The sequence below is a fragment of the Phalaenopsis equestris genome, unplaced genomic scaffold, assembly GCF_001263595.1.
Source record: "Phalaenopsis equestris unplaced genomic scaffold, ASM126359v1 Scaffold000300, whole genome shotgun sequence".
In the NCBI taxonomy this organism is placed as follows: domain Eukaryota; kingdom Viridiplantae; phylum Streptophyta; class Magnoliopsida; order Asparagales; family Orchidaceae; genus Phalaenopsis; species Phalaenopsis equestris.
The window spans coordinates 44,632-62,492 of NW_018164742.1; the positions used below are offsets into that span (position 1 = coordinate 44,632).

At 31.1% G+C, this 17,861-nt stretch overlaps 1 protein-coding gene across 1 annotated transcript in view; it reads left to right on the forward strand.

The window, feature by feature from the left end:
- The first annotated feature begins 481 nt into the window (after positions 1-481).
- LOC110025471 (immune-associated nucleotide-binding protein 9-like) overlaps positions 482-17,861 on the forward strand; it is a 19,349-nt gene continuing 1,969 nt past the window's right edge. Inside the window, exons 1-2 of the mRNA XM_020725968.1 lie at positions 482-659; positions 16,358-16,632. Coding sequence (XP_020581627.1) covers positions 482-659; positions 16,358-16,632 — 453 coding nt within the window. The remainder of the gene's footprint in view (positions 660-16,357; positions 16,633-17,861) is intronic.

Sequence of the window (17,861 nt, forward strand, 5' to 3'; positions counted from 1 at the left end):
ATAAATTAAGACTAGAATTAGAAAGCTATGTTAATAATCACATGTATATGTACATACCATTTCAACATTTGTTCAGTGCTTTATTTCAAAAATAACATTAATGATGTTCAAATGCTTTTATAAGTATGTTGAATGTTTTGCTTAACCTCAAAAGGAAATGCTTTCTATGGAAAATATGCCTAGAAGCATAGTATTGTAAATGGTCAAAAAACTTTTTGTTTAATGGAAACAAAGTTAGGAGATAGTGCTACTTTTATAACCTTTTAGCTTTATTTCATTTTCAATTGACTTTTGATATTATCCAATGTACTCCAATCTACCCTTTCCTTCGTATGGAAGCATATCTTTCCGCCCTCTCGAAAAACATAACTTTGCCATTATTTTATTCCCATAATAATCTTTATTATTATTTTATTTTTGAAGATTACAGTGTTATATTTCTCAATGGAGAGTGATCTGAGAGAGCAAACTCCTACAAGAAATGAAATTTCATGTTATTGTGGGGTTGTCACGTAACGGTAAGAGTGCAACTGGAAACACCATTCTTGGAAGAGAGGCCTTCATTTCAGATTATGGTTGGCCTTTGGTAACACATACTACAGAACTGAAAAGCACTATATTGGATGATGGACGTGCTCTGAATGTCATTGACACACCTGGTAACAATATGCTTTTTTTATTATATATTTTCAACTCTACAAAGTTATTAAGCCATTAAAATCTTTAATTTAGAATAATTAAAGTAAGATTTCTTAGGCTATAATAGGGAAGATATAATTCTTCAACCTTAAAACCAACTTGAGTGGCTAATAAATAACACTAAAAATGTAGCAATATGGCTTAAAAGCTTTGTTGGTGATGTATATTTTCATTCAAAATCATTGGATTTTTAATTCCACATTAAAAATTTTTTTACAATTTTAAATAAGATTGCCGCATTGAATTTGCTAGATTGTATAAAGATTTGTGTGCTAAAAAGGTTTTCTAGGTTAATTCATGGAGGCTCAATATTGAAAAGTTTTTGGCATGAAATTAGAGTTGAAGTTCTACCTTTATTTTAGAAAGGAGTAAATCAATATAATGATGCCTTGATCATTTATGATGGGCCATTTTAGTACCAAAGTATTTAAAATATTTTATTTAGCCTTCAGAAGTATCTAAAATAACTCTTCTATCAAAATTAATATTATTTTTATTTTGTAATTAAAATGATATTTAGTGGCAATAGATACATTGCTTTTTAAAAGTATATTATTTCCTAAATACAATAATTTTAAGTATGTATAATTAACTTCACGTGCAACAGTAGTACGTTGAGATTTTGTTAGTTCCGTGATGAGTTATTTATTTTATAAAAAGTGATTTTATTTGTTATTTTCATTATTTTGATTGCATTATATTAAATTTTATTTGTGCTACAATGAAATTGGAATGAAAAAAATGCTTAAAAATTACATTTTTATAATAAACAACTTGCCCCACAACTTATGTTATCTCTGTTCACTTCTATTGCATTTTAACTGTTTCCATGAGTAAATAAGGTAAGAATAAAATTATATTTAATAAAAGTTTGATATTAAATAATATTTTTTTTAAAAGCTATGTTTAAAACTAATAATTTTAATTTCAATAATTTATTTCAAATTATAAGTTTATTTTTGTCCCTCTTTATGAGTATGGGGCTAAATATGATCTCTAAGATAGTCTAAGATTAAAATAGATGCTCTTACGTAATAAATGTTTTGTGTAAAATATCCTTAATTGATCAATGAAAATGAAGAATTTCAAGTAAGCTTGTCCACAATTGTCAATTATAATGAATATTACTTTTTGTATAAAACCTTAAAAAATAATATGTAATGTCAATTACAATGTTCATTCTTATTATTTACATAAAAGCAAACATTTGAGTTTTGTACATTATAAAAAATCTATAATAATTCTTTTATTTTTTTCGTTATATTTGTTTGCTCATTTATTGTATATGAAAATATTCTATAAATGGGTGTATGTTTCATCGTTGAATGCTGGATTTTGGAAGCAACAAAATTTTGTAATAGTTCACTAAATGCCTTTTCTCTTAAGAGTATTTTGTAAATGGTGTTGTGCATTTCATACATTTTTTCTATCAAAAATCATGATTTATTGCTTGTGGTATGGATTTCTTATCTTATATGTAGTCATATTACATGGATTGCCAAGGATCATGTTGTGAGTTTGTATTTTTAGTTCCACAGTAAGACTCCATAAAAGGTTAAAGTTTATATAAAGCAGAAATATAGGGATTAAGAATTAATAACCTCTACAAATTTGTCCTTTATCGCAAGTGAGGGATTACCTATTCGTTAATACGACTTTTCAAATGATTTTTTTATGTTCTATATTCATTTCTATTTCTATTATTTAGTATTATAGTTAGTTCTAGCTTCACTGATAAACGAAGATCATAAATGTACTAACATGATTTGAATCTAACTTCTAAATTTCAAGCTTTTTTTTTTGTTTGAACGTGCATAGAAGGGTTAAGATGGGCATGATCACCTTTATATTCAAGCTTCTTATTGTCCATTTTAACATTTAGAATCATCCACTACATTTGATTTTAGGGTCTTAATAATATGGTTGAACAGTTTAAGAAGTTTATGGGAATAAATTAATATTTTTTTACGTCAATTCTAATTATAGTTATTGTGTCATGTGGCTGAATAATTATTCTTGTCTGACTCAAATTTTAAATGATTTTTTTGTTATATGACTATGGATTTCATCTATCAAAAGTGATTTACGCAAAAAATATTACATAATTAAAATTTAAGAAAAAATTTATGGTCTTCTATATTTGGGGATGCATTGAGGAGCCATCAAACACTTCTATTAAGTAACCTAAGTAGATGAGATCCACTTAAATTAGAATTGGTGGTTTTTTTAAAAAATTATTTGTTGAGAATAAAATGTAATATAATGCTTTACCATTTTAACTGGTTAATTTGTAATTAACTAAAACCTTAAAAAAGGTAATCCTTATTGAATAAATTTAAAAAGTGTTATTTCTATTTTGGTAACCACACACTTCATTTTCGTTAGGATAAAGCAATATCACCTTAGTTAATTTTAACAGGTTGAGGCTAGTTTTTTTAAATTATTTAAACCCAAGAAAGTGCCTAATTATTTCACTAATGTAGAGCTTTCCCTTTAAAAAATTTGGAATCATTAACAATTGCTTTAACCACACACTTCCATTAGAATGATGCATATTAAATTTAACAATTTGATCCCTCCAGGTTTTATTTTCACTCTGACATGGAGCTTTTGAATGTCGTGTGGAATCAAAGGTTTTGGTTGTTCAATTAATCATGTGTGTCATCAAAACTAGTGAACCACCTCGAAACGTGGAAATATAACTTTTACAATGTGTTTGATTATTCGAACTAAGATAGTATTGGGATAACTGCATTGTTATGCAATCAAACATGATAGATCATTTCCTCAATCTAAATTTGAAGAAAAAATAGGGTTTAGATTAGTTATTGGTTGTTCTTCATCATATTAGAGCAAGCCTATATAGTTAATTACATCTTAAGCAAATACAATAACTTAAGAAAACTCCCAATTAAGACTGTGGTTTTTCCCTCAAGAAAATTCTAGGTTTAGGCTTCCATGATTGGACAATAGATTTCCAATTGGGAAAGGCTCAAAAGTTGAACAGTTGTTAACATAGATTTTGAGCCCTTCTCAATTGTTAACATAGTCTAGGCCATTGTTAACAGTTCTTAACATAAACTGTTCAACATTTGAGCCTTTCCCAATTGGAAATCTAATGTCCAATCATGATAGCCTAAACCTAGAATTTTTTTTAGGGCAAAACTACAGTCTTAATGGAGAGTTTTCTTGAGTTACTTTATTTGCTTAGGATGTTAACAATTTGAAAACATAGGGGACACTCAAAGATAGCAAGGAAACCTCACAAGTATTCTAGATTAACCTATTTTTTTGCATTTGAAATTTTTTGAATAAAAATTTAATGCTTCATCCAGATGTTTTGTTAAAATGTTAGGACTTATACTACATGACATACAATCATGAAGGAGCCCAAAGATAAGGATTTACGTCAAAACTAGAAGATAAACCTCAAAGTCATGGGTTGAAGTTCATCGAGAGAAGTAAAAATTTCAAGCCCTAAAGTAAAAGAAGGGAAACATGAAATGCAATAGACAAACAACCCTGTCTGGCTAGTGCGGCCATCAAAACCACCTTATCACATTCAAAACCCTGAGTTAGTTCAGGTTGAATGCAACAAAGCACGTTATGTAATGGTTTACACAAGTCCTTCATGATGAATGCATAGAATGTCTATTCAAAAAGATTAATCGGTATGCATAGACAGAACTCACTCTATAAAGTAGTGCTTTTTACCGGTCAAATTACCTCTTTCGGTACAATGATTGAGGGCCTTAAGAAAAGAAATATGAGCAATTATTATGCATATGTGGTGCCGCCTGGTGTCACTACACTGTTGATCATTTTTTAGTCATCGTTGTGATTGAGGACTCATTAATTTGTTCATTGTTATGTTGTCTTCCTTCCCAAATTGTCGTCCAACTCAGACCATGGTAATGAATGTTAGAGATGAGAATTTGGGGGGAAGAATGGTAGGCATAAATTAAAATAAATAAAATGTATAAAAATGTTTCATAAGGTGATCTTTTGTATTAATGGTTCAAAACATGAGATCAATAAAATGGATCTTATGAAAGCATACTACTAGAGAAGTCATGTTGATATACCTGCTCCAGGGTTCACATATTCCTATAAGAACAAGTCCCTATAGTTAATTACATCTAAAGTAATCAATTATTACTCAAGAAAACTTCCGATTAAGATTATAATTTGCTCTAAAAAAAGTTCCAAGTTATTGTCAAGGAAAGGATTGTCAAAATCTTGTCCATAGAGTAGTGGATTCTTAAAGACTCCAAACTATCCTAAAATTTTTTCATTAATGGTTTATTTGAGTTTCATCCTTTGCTCCATGGTTTAAGTGGCTAGAATGTCCGTTTCTGCAAATCATAGTTAGCACACCCTATAACATGTAAGGAAAATCTAGGGTGTTGTCCTTTTCTTTTTTAGCAGTCCTACAAAATAAATTTAGCAAAAAAACATTCATTTTGTTCACTTAATGTGTTTGTTGATTTTTAATTTATAGACAACTCGATCAAGATGTCCATGGCCCCTTCGTCATAGAGTCATCAATTACCCTGATCTACTTAGTCTGAGAGGGGGTTAAACCTACTTTGAAAGGAAGATTCTTGTCAACAACCACCAATTGCATCGTTCAATTGATCTTTGTTGACCCGATCATGCTGGATTAAAGTTACGTTTGGTGATCTGTGTTCATTAGAGTTTCATCTAAGTTCTAACATCTTCTTCAAATTTTAGGGGTTAAAAATTTTAAGTTGCTTTAAAATTCTTAGCCAATTAAAATTTTATTTTATCATGTTATTTTTGTCATTTGGTAACGGGCCGATCAAGATCCTAAAGTTTCATTATCCCGAAGTCATAAGGTTTTCAGTTTGATTAGTCAGGAGTGACTGAAGGTATTTTGTTGGCAGCCATGAGCTGTCTTTCTCAAAATACCTTGTCAAACCTAGTTGCATTTATAGATTCAAGTTTAAGTTGTAATGATTTTTAGGGTAAATTTCATTTCATGTTGTTAATTTGGTACTTTAGCCAAAATTGTCCCTGAATGAGGCTAAGTGCGCTTTATTTTCTCACATGAGAAATAAACCATACTTAACCTTCAATCACTTAGATTTAGATTGATTTTAGATATCCCAAGTTAAGTTGAATTGATCTAAGGAAATCTGTGTTTAAGGTGGACTAGGCTAACTGTCCCTTAAAGTATCTTCAAACTTACTTAAATTAACCAAAACTTACTAGGATTGACCCAAGTTAATATAGTTTTATTAAGATCAAACTGGTTTTACTTGGTTTAGCTTGTCTTAAACCAAGTCAGATTAACTTGGGATTCAAGTTTAAATTAATTTAGACTTGGGTAAAGTACAAGCTAATTTAAACATGAATTATCCTTTAAGTCAAAGTTAGTCCTAAAGCAATCATGGATTAAATTAAAGTTAAATCATGCTTGAAATTGAGTCTTAAGTTGGATTATCATAATTTACTCCAATTTTTTAAAGAAAAACTTGACTTTGACTTAACGTAAATTAAATCAGGTTTTCTTAAAAAAAATTGAGTTTTTTTTTAGTTAACCTAGGCTAAATTGGGTTGTCTCAATGATTGAATTAAATTGGGTTAACCTAAGTTGGGCCAAGTTAATCCTATGATTTAGTTGAATTGTGCTAATCTGACTTAGGTCATCCAATGATTCATTTGAATTGAGCCTAAACAAAGTTGGAATCTTAAGTCCAAGTTAGGTTGGACTTAGACTGGGTCCAAGTTGAACTAGAGCCAATAGGGTTTATGTTGAACTAAATCCAAGTTAGTTAGAATTAAGCTAGATCTAGATTGAGATCAACCTAAAAGAAATTCAATTTGAACTAAGTCTAAGGTAATTTATAATTTAGGTCAGATTTAGGTTAGACCTAAGGTTAAGTTAAATTTGAACTAAGTCTAATGTAGTTAGACTTAGGGTTTTAGTCTAGCTTAGACTTAAGTTAGGTTCAATCAAACTAAGTTTAATGTAAGTTAGACCAATGGTTTACGTTTGACTAAGTCTAATGTATGTTAAACTTAGGGCTTTAGGTTCAATGTAGGTTGAACTTAAAGAAATTGAGTATGTCTAAGGTAATTTAGACTTAAGAGTTTAGGTTCAATGTAGGTTGAACCTACAGAAATTGACTAAGTCTGATGTATGTTAAACTTAGGATTTTAAGTTCAATGCATGAACTTAAAGAAATTGACTAAGTCTAATGTATGTTAGACTTAGGATTTTTTAGTAGGGTAACTAAGTCTAATTTAATCAAGACCTACTAGGATACTTAGGTCTAATGCAAGTTTGACTTGATTAGGTTTATGGTTTACATAAGTCTAATTTAATTAAGACTTGGTAGGATAATTAGGAATGCTGTAGGTTAGACCTAATTAGGTTCAAGGCTAAAATAATTTTAATTTAATTAAGACTTAGTAGGATAATTAGGTTGAATGTAGGTTAGACCTAATTAGTTTTAAAGTTTAACTAAGTCTAATTTGATTAAGACGTATTAGGATAAATAGATCTAATGTAGGTTAGACCTAATTAGGTTTCATTTGAGTTTTAGCCAAATGATTTAGTTTAGTTAGGTTCAATTTAGGTTAAACCTTGGGTTTAAGTTTGGTAAGGTTCAATTTGAGTTGAACCTAGGGTTTAAAGTTAAGTCCAATTTAGATTGGACATAAATTTATGTTCAATTTAGGTTGAAGCTGAGATTAAAGTTTAGGTTTAATTTGGGTTGAACCTAAATTGGAATTGGGTCTAATATAAGTTATTCCCGAAATGTAGGGTTAGGTTCAATTTGGGTTAAACCTAAAATTTAGGGTTTAGGTCTGATGTTGGCTAGACCTAAAGCTAGATTCCATTCTGAATAAGCCTAATTTATGTTAGAGCTATTAGAATTCCAAATCTTGCTAAGTCAAAGATGGATTAGACTTATATATAGAGTTAGGTCTAATTTAGGTTAGACATAAAATTTGTGAACTAAGCCTAAATTAATTAAGGCTTAGATTTTAGTTAAGGTCTAATGGGGATTAGACCTAAAAAGGTTTGTCTCTAACAATATTTATATTTAAAGCTAAGGTGTTAACCGTAATTATGGACCTATTGAGGCTAGAAATAAATTAAGTTAAGCCTAAACCAAATTTAGGTTCAAGCTAGGATAATCCTATTTCGTTAGGGTCAACCTATGGTCAAAAGAGACAAACCATTATAATCCTATAGACTCAAGGATTTAATGGTATTAAGCCAAGTTTGGGAATAAATTTGGGCTAAGATGCAAATTTTTTAAATTTACAATTTTGGCCCCAGATGTCTAAATTTTTATTTAAAATTTTTATAAAGTTAAAAATTGTCATTTTAGGGTTTGAGTTCAGTACCCTAAATTTTCTAGCCAATTCCCTTTTTTAATTTATAATTTTCTAATTTTTAATTTTTTTTCAATAATTATAAAGTTGGTAGAGAATTGGTCATTTTCCTTTTAGGGAAATTCCACGTCTTTGGAAAAATCAGGAAAGGTTCCTAAGAGTGGGGGAAATAATCCCTCAAAAATTCATAATTTTTTGGTTTATATTTAATTTTTTATAAGTAATATGCCCTTTGGTGTACTTAATTAGATAAAAGTTAAATTAAGTTAATTAATTTCAATTTTATTTTTTTATTTTCTCTTCTTTTCACTGAGTTCAAAGGTATTTTATTTTATTTTTCTAATTTTTATTCATTAAGTTTTGACTTTTTAAGGGTTTTAAACATTTTATGGATTTAATAATTAGGAAAAAGGTGAATTTCCTACTTTTGCATGTGGCGTCCCCGTCATCCTTGGCAGCTTTGAAGGACTACGCGGCGTCTTCTGATTCGCGGAGCTTTCTACGTTGTTGTCGCATTGTCCGCGGTTCGATTTTTCTTTCCTCTTCGAGTTGGTGGTCCAATTTAATCATGGCCCTCCATTTCCTATACACAAAAATGGATGACATCCAGTCATCAAACCTACGGAACAATATATCGATTGTCATTCAAGATCAATGGCTAATCTCTGCCTCAAGTTTTTTATTGAATCTCATGTGGTTTGTTACTAAAGCATCATATAACCTAGATAAACACATCTATACAGCTGATCAAGCATGGTATGTTTATTTCCTTCACAAAAGACAACTCAAAGTAGTTTTTAGGGTTTTCAATATACACCTTATCCCAAGAGATGTAGTCTCGATTAAGATTGACAGACACAATCACATTGACCATGCACAGCTTCTCCCTAGCTCAATTTGGATTAAAATTGGCCCTAGGGTTGAGCTAGGCCAAATGGTGGCTCGATTTTGGCTTGAGATAGGTTGGAGACCTCGGGAAACCCTAATTATAATTGGGAAGGAGTCATATAGGTCCTAGGAAGCTTTTGAAAGAGTTGAATTTCGAAGTAGTTTGTGTCAAACCCAAATGTTTTCCTAGATTTCTATGACAAAACTAGGGTTTCCTAGCAGGATGGATGACCTAGGGATGGGGGGGGGGATAAATTTCTTAGGTTATGGGGAAGATTTTCTCTTTTGAAAGGAAGAGGATCTAGAGGTTGTCTAAGGAGCATTTCTTTTGCTTGAAACTTTCAGGATTTCCTTTTAATGGACATGGGGGTTTGGAAATGACCAAGGCTCTCCTGAGGAAGGTCATGTGACTCCTTAAAGAAGTTTGTAGAGGTATAGGGAGGATTTAAAGATGGTAACTCCTATTTTGGCCAATTTGACCATGGAGGCTCTAATGAAGGAGAAGAGAGAATTTCATGCAATAAAGGCATTGGGGGGGTGGACGTGTGGTAGTTGAGCTCAATCATAGTGTGGCTTGACCTAAGCATCGAGGGATTTTTGTGTGGAAGACTTAATTGCCAAGTGTAGAAGAAAGGGGAAGGTGTGGCCTTCTTTGTCTCATCTCCCTTATTTTATTTTTTATTTTTGGTTTCATGTGGAATTGTTTAGGATATGAGTCATCTTATAGCCTGATGGGTTGGCCTAGGTTATGGATGACCCATTTAAGGTTGGTCCATGGTCTTAGTTTGGCTTATTGGCTTGGTCCATGGGTTTGAATTCAGAGCTTGGATTTAGAATAAGCTAAATCTTAATGGGTGATACACCTAAAATATATAGAATTTTTATACATATTTTTATGCCTATTTTTTAGATTTTGTGCTTTAATGAAAGCTATTTGTGGGTTTTTCTTTGAGGTACAACCAAATAGATGAAAAATGTTAAAAGAAGTGAAAAAATGTCAAATTTGGATGCAAAAATGAACTAAGGCGCCTTACGCGCCAGTTATATAGAGAGAGCCACGCCTAAGCGCCAGGTACCCTTCACTTAAGCACCAGAAGAAGTTATTTGTTATTTGATGATTCATTGAATTTTGATGATTCATTGAATTTAGATGAATTTTGAAGAGGTGTTTGAAGCAACCCTTGGTAAAAACATAGGAAATAGCCTATGAACACAAAAATTCATTCAATTGGCTTTTGAAAGAAGGCAAATTCAAGAAGATGCATTGAATGGAGACACATTTTGAAGAGACACCAAGTCACCTTTTGGATTTTTATAAAAAATACTTGGATCATTAAAGGGAGGGAGCCAACAAGCAAGTCAATCCCAACCAACAACCATCATCCATCCAAGTAACCGCCACTGCCGCTGCCCATCGTCGCCGCCGCCGCCGACCACTTTTCTTTTATTTTGAGATTTAGTTTGTATTGTGAGTGAAGGAAGATAATTCAAAGGAACTTCAAGACATTTGGTAGAGAGAATTTGAGATAAGTGTTAATCTTTGTGACTATATTTAGTTTTAATTTAGATTTTTTTTGTGCATGATTTCTACCTTTAAACTCAAGTATGGTTGTGTTTTCTCCATGAATTCTGAATAAATTTATTTATCTTTTTTGTTAAAATGATAAGTAATTAAGTATTAAAATGAAGTTGGGTGAAGTATTAGACTTTAATGTTGGAAGAAGTTGTGTTGATTTAAAACCTTGTACTTCATTTACTTCTTGGTTTGACCAATTAAAATGTTAATACCTATTTTGAGAACATGTAAGATCTGAGATGGTGTTATCTCGGTCAACAAATATCAAGAATCATATTTGATTTCATGGATGTGAATGTAGTTCATGTGGTTGAGTGCAAATAAATAGGGAAATAACTTTCATGAGTGTAAAATTAGAGGACTTTAGAGAGATAGGCTAAACCCCCCAATTTGATTTAAAGTTTTAGATTTTGATACAAGATGTTAGCCCCCAGGTGGAGGGAGAAGAGGGAACTCTAGAGTAAGAGCTAGCATCTTCCCTACCTAGCCGTTGAAGTTTTAGTTTAGTTTCAGCCTTTGCTTTGCGTTTAATCTTTATTCGGATAGATCAGATGTTTACTATCAATTGACCATAACACTTCGACTATAAGAAAAAAAAGACTCAAAGGAAAGATCCTAATTTACTACAATAGCTTTTTAATTTATAGAAGCCCTACAAAACAAAATTAGAATGCTTCATTTTAGTGTAAGAAAAAAAATGTGTTTATTTTGATTATTAATGTGTTAATTATTATTCTTTTTATATGAGACAACTTGGTAAAGTTGTTGATGGCTAGCAGTTGTCCTGAGGTTATCAGGTTCCTTGATCTACTTAGTCCAAAGAAGTAGACAAGCCTATCTTGACTGAAATATTCTTGTAAACAATCATGGGTTGCATCATCCAAGAGATCTTCGTAGATCCATGTAGCAGAGTTAAAGTCGCATTCAATGATCTTTGTACATTTGGGCTTTATTTAAGTTTTAGTATATTTTCCAGGTTTTACGGGGTTAAAAATTTTAAGTTATTTAAGACTTCTTAGCCCATTAAATTTTGTAATTTAGTTTATTTATTTTTTTTTTATGTTGAAATGTTTCGATCAAGATTCCTTGGTTTCTCCCTCTCGGGGTCATTGGGTTTGTGGTTTGATTAGTCCTGAGTGACTAGAAGGCACTTTGTTAAAAACCATGAGTTGCCAGTGTTCGGCTCGTTTACACCCGCAACTTGCCACCTCTAAAGTTCCTTTTCAAACCAGGTTGTTTTTCATAGTTAAAGTTTAAGCTTTAGTAATTTTTAAGGTGTGTTTTTTGTTATGCCTTTTATGTTTATTACAAACTTTGCAATTTAGCCCATATTATCTTTCGAGTGAGATTTTAGGTCAAGAGTGCTTTCATTCTCTTATTAGAGGTCAACCACTCCTTAACTCGATGTATTGTTGTCAATTTTGAGTTTAGTTCAGATTAACTTAGGTTAGCCTGAATTGATTTAGTTGATTTAGGTTAGCCTAAGTTAGTTTGGGTTAATCCAAGTTGGGTTTCAATTGATTTGAGTTACCCATATTAGGTTGGGCTGACCCAATTTAATTTTAAGTTGATTTCGGTTAGCCCAAGTTAGTTTAGGTTGACCCAAGTTGGGTTACGTTTGAATTAGGTTAATCTAAGTTAGGTTGGATTAACCCACATTTATTTAAGTCAGCTTTGAGTTAGCCTAGGTTTGGTTGGGTTGACCCAAGTTGATTTAAGTTTTATTTTAGGTTAGCCCAAGTTAGGTTTGGTTGATCTAGGTTTGATTTCAATTTGATTGTTTTTAGCCTAGGTTAGGCTGGATTGACCAAAATTTTTTTAATTTACTTTGAATTTAATTGGACCTAAGTTAACTTTAGAATTTGGTTAAATCAATTCTAAATTAAACTATACTTGAACTAGTTTTATGTTTAGTTAATTCAAGTCTAAGTTAGGTTAGGCTTGAGTTGATATTAAAGTTAGGTTGAATTATGTCAAGCTTAAAATTTGGTTAATTTAAGTCTAAGTTGGGTTAAACTTGAGTTTTTGGTATAGTTTGGATTAGGTAGTTTGGATTAGGTCCAAGTTGGTCCAAGTTGGGTTTGACCTAAGTTAATATTAAAGTTTTAGTTTAGTAGGTCCAAGTTTTGTTAGACCAAAGCTATTTTTGAAATTTGAGTTAAGTTGGTTTAGACCTAAGTTGAACTTAAATTTAAATTGAGCTAGGTTAAATTGGGTCAATCCTAAGTTAAGTTTTGAAATTTGAATTAAGTTTAGCCTAAGTTGGGATAACCTAAGTTGAATTGAAGTTCAAATTGATTTAGGCCTAAATTGGGCTAGACCTAAGTATACTTAATGTTTTAGTTGAGATAGGTCCAAGTTATGATAGACCCAAGCTAAGTTTGAAATTTGAGTTAAGTTTGGTTAAGTCCATTGGGTTAGTCCTAAGTTAACTTTAAAGTCAATTAGATTTAGCCAGGTTAAAATTCGGTTAGACCTATGTTGAATTTAAGTTTAAATTGAGTTAGGACTAAATTGGGATAAACTTACGTTAAGTTTTAAAATTTCTATTAAGTTTGGTCTAAAGAACTAAGTTTAATTGAAGTTTAGATTGAGTTAGGTCTAAATTGGGTTACACTTAAAGTTAAATTTTGAATTAAGTTAGGTCTAAGTTGGGTTATACTTAAGTTAAATTTTAGGATAAATTCAAGTTGGTTTTAAGTTAATGATGGGTTTGTCTTAAATTAAATTTCATAATTGATGGCATAATTATGAAATTAACCTATTCAATTAATAATTTGATTTAATGCTTTCATTTTGGTGCAATAATAAAATTTCCTAAGTTATTTTTTAAATTTAAGTTTAGGAGACAATTTGGGCTAAAGGCCAATAAATTTAATTTAAAAATTTTACCCTTATGATGTTAATTTAATCTTTAAATTTCAAAAATGAAAATAGTATTTTTAGTGTGTGGGTTTACTATCATAACATTCTTCTTGAATTTTCATTTGAATTTGTATTTTTCTATTTGTTATTTTATTTTTAATAATTATTCTTAAAAATAATTACAATTTTGATAGAGAATTTTAACTTTTGATGTTAGAGAAGTCATCTCGCCTTAGAAAAAACCAAGAAATGTTCCCAATGATGGTGGGATTATTAATTGTAAATTTCATAATTTTTCTATTTTAATTTAATTTTTTTATTATTAAAATACTTTTTTAGGTATTTAATTAATTTAAAATTAAATATAGTTAATTAATCTCATTTTTATTTTTATTATTTCTTTCCTATATTCTTTGAGCTTAGAGGTATTTTTATTTTATTTTAATGATTTTTATTTGTTATGTTATGAATTATTTAAGTTTATAAGCATTTTTTGGATTTAAAAAATTCAGAAAAACTGGATTTTCTTACCTAACCACACGAATTGATCCTCGAATGCTCCAACCCTCTACGCAGCGATTCACAGTTCACTGTTGTTTCCACGCAAGCCGGTGAGGTGGCCTCAATCCAATCCACTGATCTGATCTCGTGCTCTGTCTGGTTTGATTTCACTGTTCATTTCAAATACATGGAAATTGGTGACATTTGTTCATCATCCCCACGGGGAAGAGATCAGAGAACCGTCAACAATCAAGCCCTAGCTTCTCACTACATACTCAACCAAATTTCATGGGTTTCATTTTATAGCTTCATATAAATGAGATGAATCTATCTATATAGCTAAGTGGGCATGCAATCTTCATTTTCGTTGTAGAAGACCCAACCGTGAGGAAATTTTGGAGTTTCAATTCATTACCTACGTCCAAGATGTGCGACCTCAATTGGTTGGCTTAAGAAGCTTCTCCTTAGAGTTATGAGCCTCCTCCTTGCTTGAATTTGATCTGTGATTGGGCCTAGGTATGTGCTAGAATAAAATGTTTCTCAAATTAAGTTGGGTTAAAGGGAGTGGGAAGAAGGGATTTTGATTGGGGTTGAGTTTTTAAGACCTTGTGAAGCTAATGAAAGGGTTAGAATGGATTTTCGGTGACATTGATGCCAAGAGTGTAAAAACACTTGGCTTTTACAGGGGAAATTAAGGTTATGTGGTTGTAGTGATGGCTTGGAAATGGTTGGATGTGGTCGTTAGGGTCTGTGGGAGAAAAGTTGATGTTGGAGATAGAGGGATTCAGTGGGAGTTTGAAGAGTTTCCTTGTGTTGCTAGGCTCTCGGGTTGGGGCTTTAAATAGCCATGAGAAAACAATAAAGAGGCCTTGACGTGCATAAGAGGCTCTGATGGCTCTACGGTAATTGAGCAAAGGAATTTCAGAGGCTTTGGCAGAGGTAAAGAAGCTTTCCCAACATTTGATGCTTAAGCATGGTTGAGCTCCAATGGTCATGGAGATGGCATGGCAAGACTTATAGCTAACTTGGAAGGGCATGGATTTGGTGGATTAACGCAGTTTTGGTAACCCATGACTCCTCTTGAGTTTGATTTGGGTTGCTTTGACCAAGGTGACACCTGATGGATCACTTAGTTAAGTGTGCATGGTTTTTCTTTTAGTATTTGTTTTGTGTTTAATTTACTTCTAATTATATCTTATTTGATTTGTATTGTCATGAGGGGTTTTTTGGGTCATGTGAGTAATGTGTTTGCCTTTTACTATTACAAGGGTTTGGCTTTGAATGATCGGATTGCCTTTGGATTGTTGTGCCTATCATTTAAACCCCCTTAGGATTAACTAATCTAACTAACCAGATTAATCAATTTAATTTATTATTTCAATTGTTTAATTAAGTTTGATCTAAGTTCAATTTGATAATCTTAATGCTTTTAGTATGGGGTCAAGTTGACTAGTGGTTTTGGTATTCTTTAGTAGTTTGATATTTTAATAAATTATTTTATTTTGATTTTGTATTAAGTATGTCTGATTTTAATTTATTTTAAGGGTTTTTAGTATTTTAAGCTAAGGGTTAAATTTATTTTATTTAAGTGATTATTTGTTCTTAGGGTTTCTTTAAGTTTGCGGAAGACATTAGGTGGGCTCAAACCTAAGCGTAGTGTCCTAATAGTTTTTTTTAATTTAAATTTTAGATGTTAGGAGTTTCTTATTTCAATTTAGGGTTGTGGTACAAATGGTAACCCTTCTCTAGCCAAAAACTAGCCTCATGCCCAATGGGATTTGTCTAGATCCTTAGAGGAAGTCGGTAGGTCATCACAGGGATTCCTAGGACTCAAGGCTTCATGGGTTGCGTAAAGAATCCTCCACCTATAGAAATTCAACTTGGGCTCCTACCACTCTCAACCCTCATCATCTCAACAAATAGTTGAGGAATTGGGTTTAACCTTATGAAACCCTAAGTAAATGTAAAATTGGTTTGAAGTTATATGTGGGTGAGTTCCATTTCTAGGCATCTAAGAAGGTCACTAAGTAACTCTCAGGCTATATACTAGAATTCTATAAAAATAAAAGAGGTCCACACAAAAGTGAGTTCTACACATCTAAAATCTTTTTGAATTTGCAATTATAGTCATTGCTTAGGGTTGTTTTAGGTATAGATAGTAAAAGAAAATTTTTAATTTTGAATTCAATGAAATTTTCTTCCTTAAATATCAAGCTATAAAAACTCAAATACTAACCAATGATGTGGGGATTTCTAACTTTGAGGCGCCTATTTAGCCAATTTTTGATATTTTTTCTACTAAGGTTTAGTTAACATTTCTTCTTCATTGGAACTTTATAGGATTGCTTGTAATTCCATCATTGTCAATGTGTTCTTCAAAAATCCTCTTATCATGGTATGTGGTAAAGCATTTATATCAAGCTAGGTTCTTAATTAAGATTTTTTTTTCATCTTTAGGATTATTTAATGTTTATGCTTGTTCGGAGCTCATTGACAAAGAGATAGTTAAGTCCATCGGTATGGCAAAAGATGGCCTCCATGCAATACTCATGGTTTTCTCTATAAGTCACCGCTTTACAAGGGAAGATGAGTATGGTATCAATCATATTAAAACTCTCTTTGGTGATAGGATTGTTGACTACATGATCATAGTTTATACTGGTGGGGATAAGGTTGAAGCTAGAAAGAAACCTTTCGAGGAGTACATTAGAGATCCTCCAGAGCCATTGGAGGTTTGTTCATGAAGCTCTTTTTCTTTTCTTATGTTTGATCCTTAAATTTCTTATAATTTAGTTTTTATTTGGATAAATAATTATTGTAATTTTTTTTTTAATTATTTTTATATAGAAGTCCGAAAAAATTTTGAGTTTTTTTTTTATGTGACTTATGCATGAAATTATGCTCAAATTATAATATATACTCTATCTACTCATTCTTGTGGGTTTTATTTAATTGATACAAGGTTGATGTTCTTGTGTACGTAACTAGTTTTAAACATTTGAAGACTTAGGTTGAATAAAATTTATCTAACAGTTTAATATTTAATTCATTATCTCTTTCTTATTGAATTGTTTTTCACTGGATTTAGAATTTTAATCTTTATACATGCTCTTATGTCTGAAAAACAAGAGAAAATATATTTCTTTTACTCAAGCCAAACTTTACAAAGAGGATATTCTCAATTATCATGATAGATATGGTTCTTTAATTAATTGGAAATGAAGTGCAATTTTGTTACAATAGTTGTAACGACTATTTGATTACTAAAGCATGTAATTATATTTTACTTTTTCTTAACTATGCAAAATTAAGGACTAAATTGCTTATGAATTATGACATGCAAGTGATCTAGACAATGATGCATTTAGTTCCTCAGAGGTTGACATTACGTATGTTGTCTATCTTCTCTATTTCTGATCTACCTTTATAAAAAAGCTTAGGCTTTGTTACTTTTTCTTCAATTTTGACTAACACATTTTTTGTTGTTACACATCTAAGTATCAATTTATAGTTTATAATCTGAAGATTATATCTGTAAAGGTTAGATTTATGATCACATTTGTATGTGCCTTTAAATTTCATGTTACTTTACTTTCAATGCATGGTTATTTTTTTACAGTTTAAAAATTAAATAAACTTTGTTGGTTGTCCATTTTCTGGTGGTTACTTCTCTTTTTTTGGTCATTAAAAGTTGAAGACTGTGTTGAGCACTTGCACATACATTGAAGAAAATGTGTTCCTCATATTCAATAGTCATTCATAATCTAGGAATCCCTTGCTCTCATAAGTAATAATTCTAAGTAACTAGGTGAATTCATATTTTGTAAGGTTCTTTGAGATGACTGTGACATTATATATAGGAATAGAAAGATCTGGGAAATGATTTTTTATGCGAAATATTTTTAATTTTAATATATACATATGTACATATATTTATATATATATATATATATATATATAT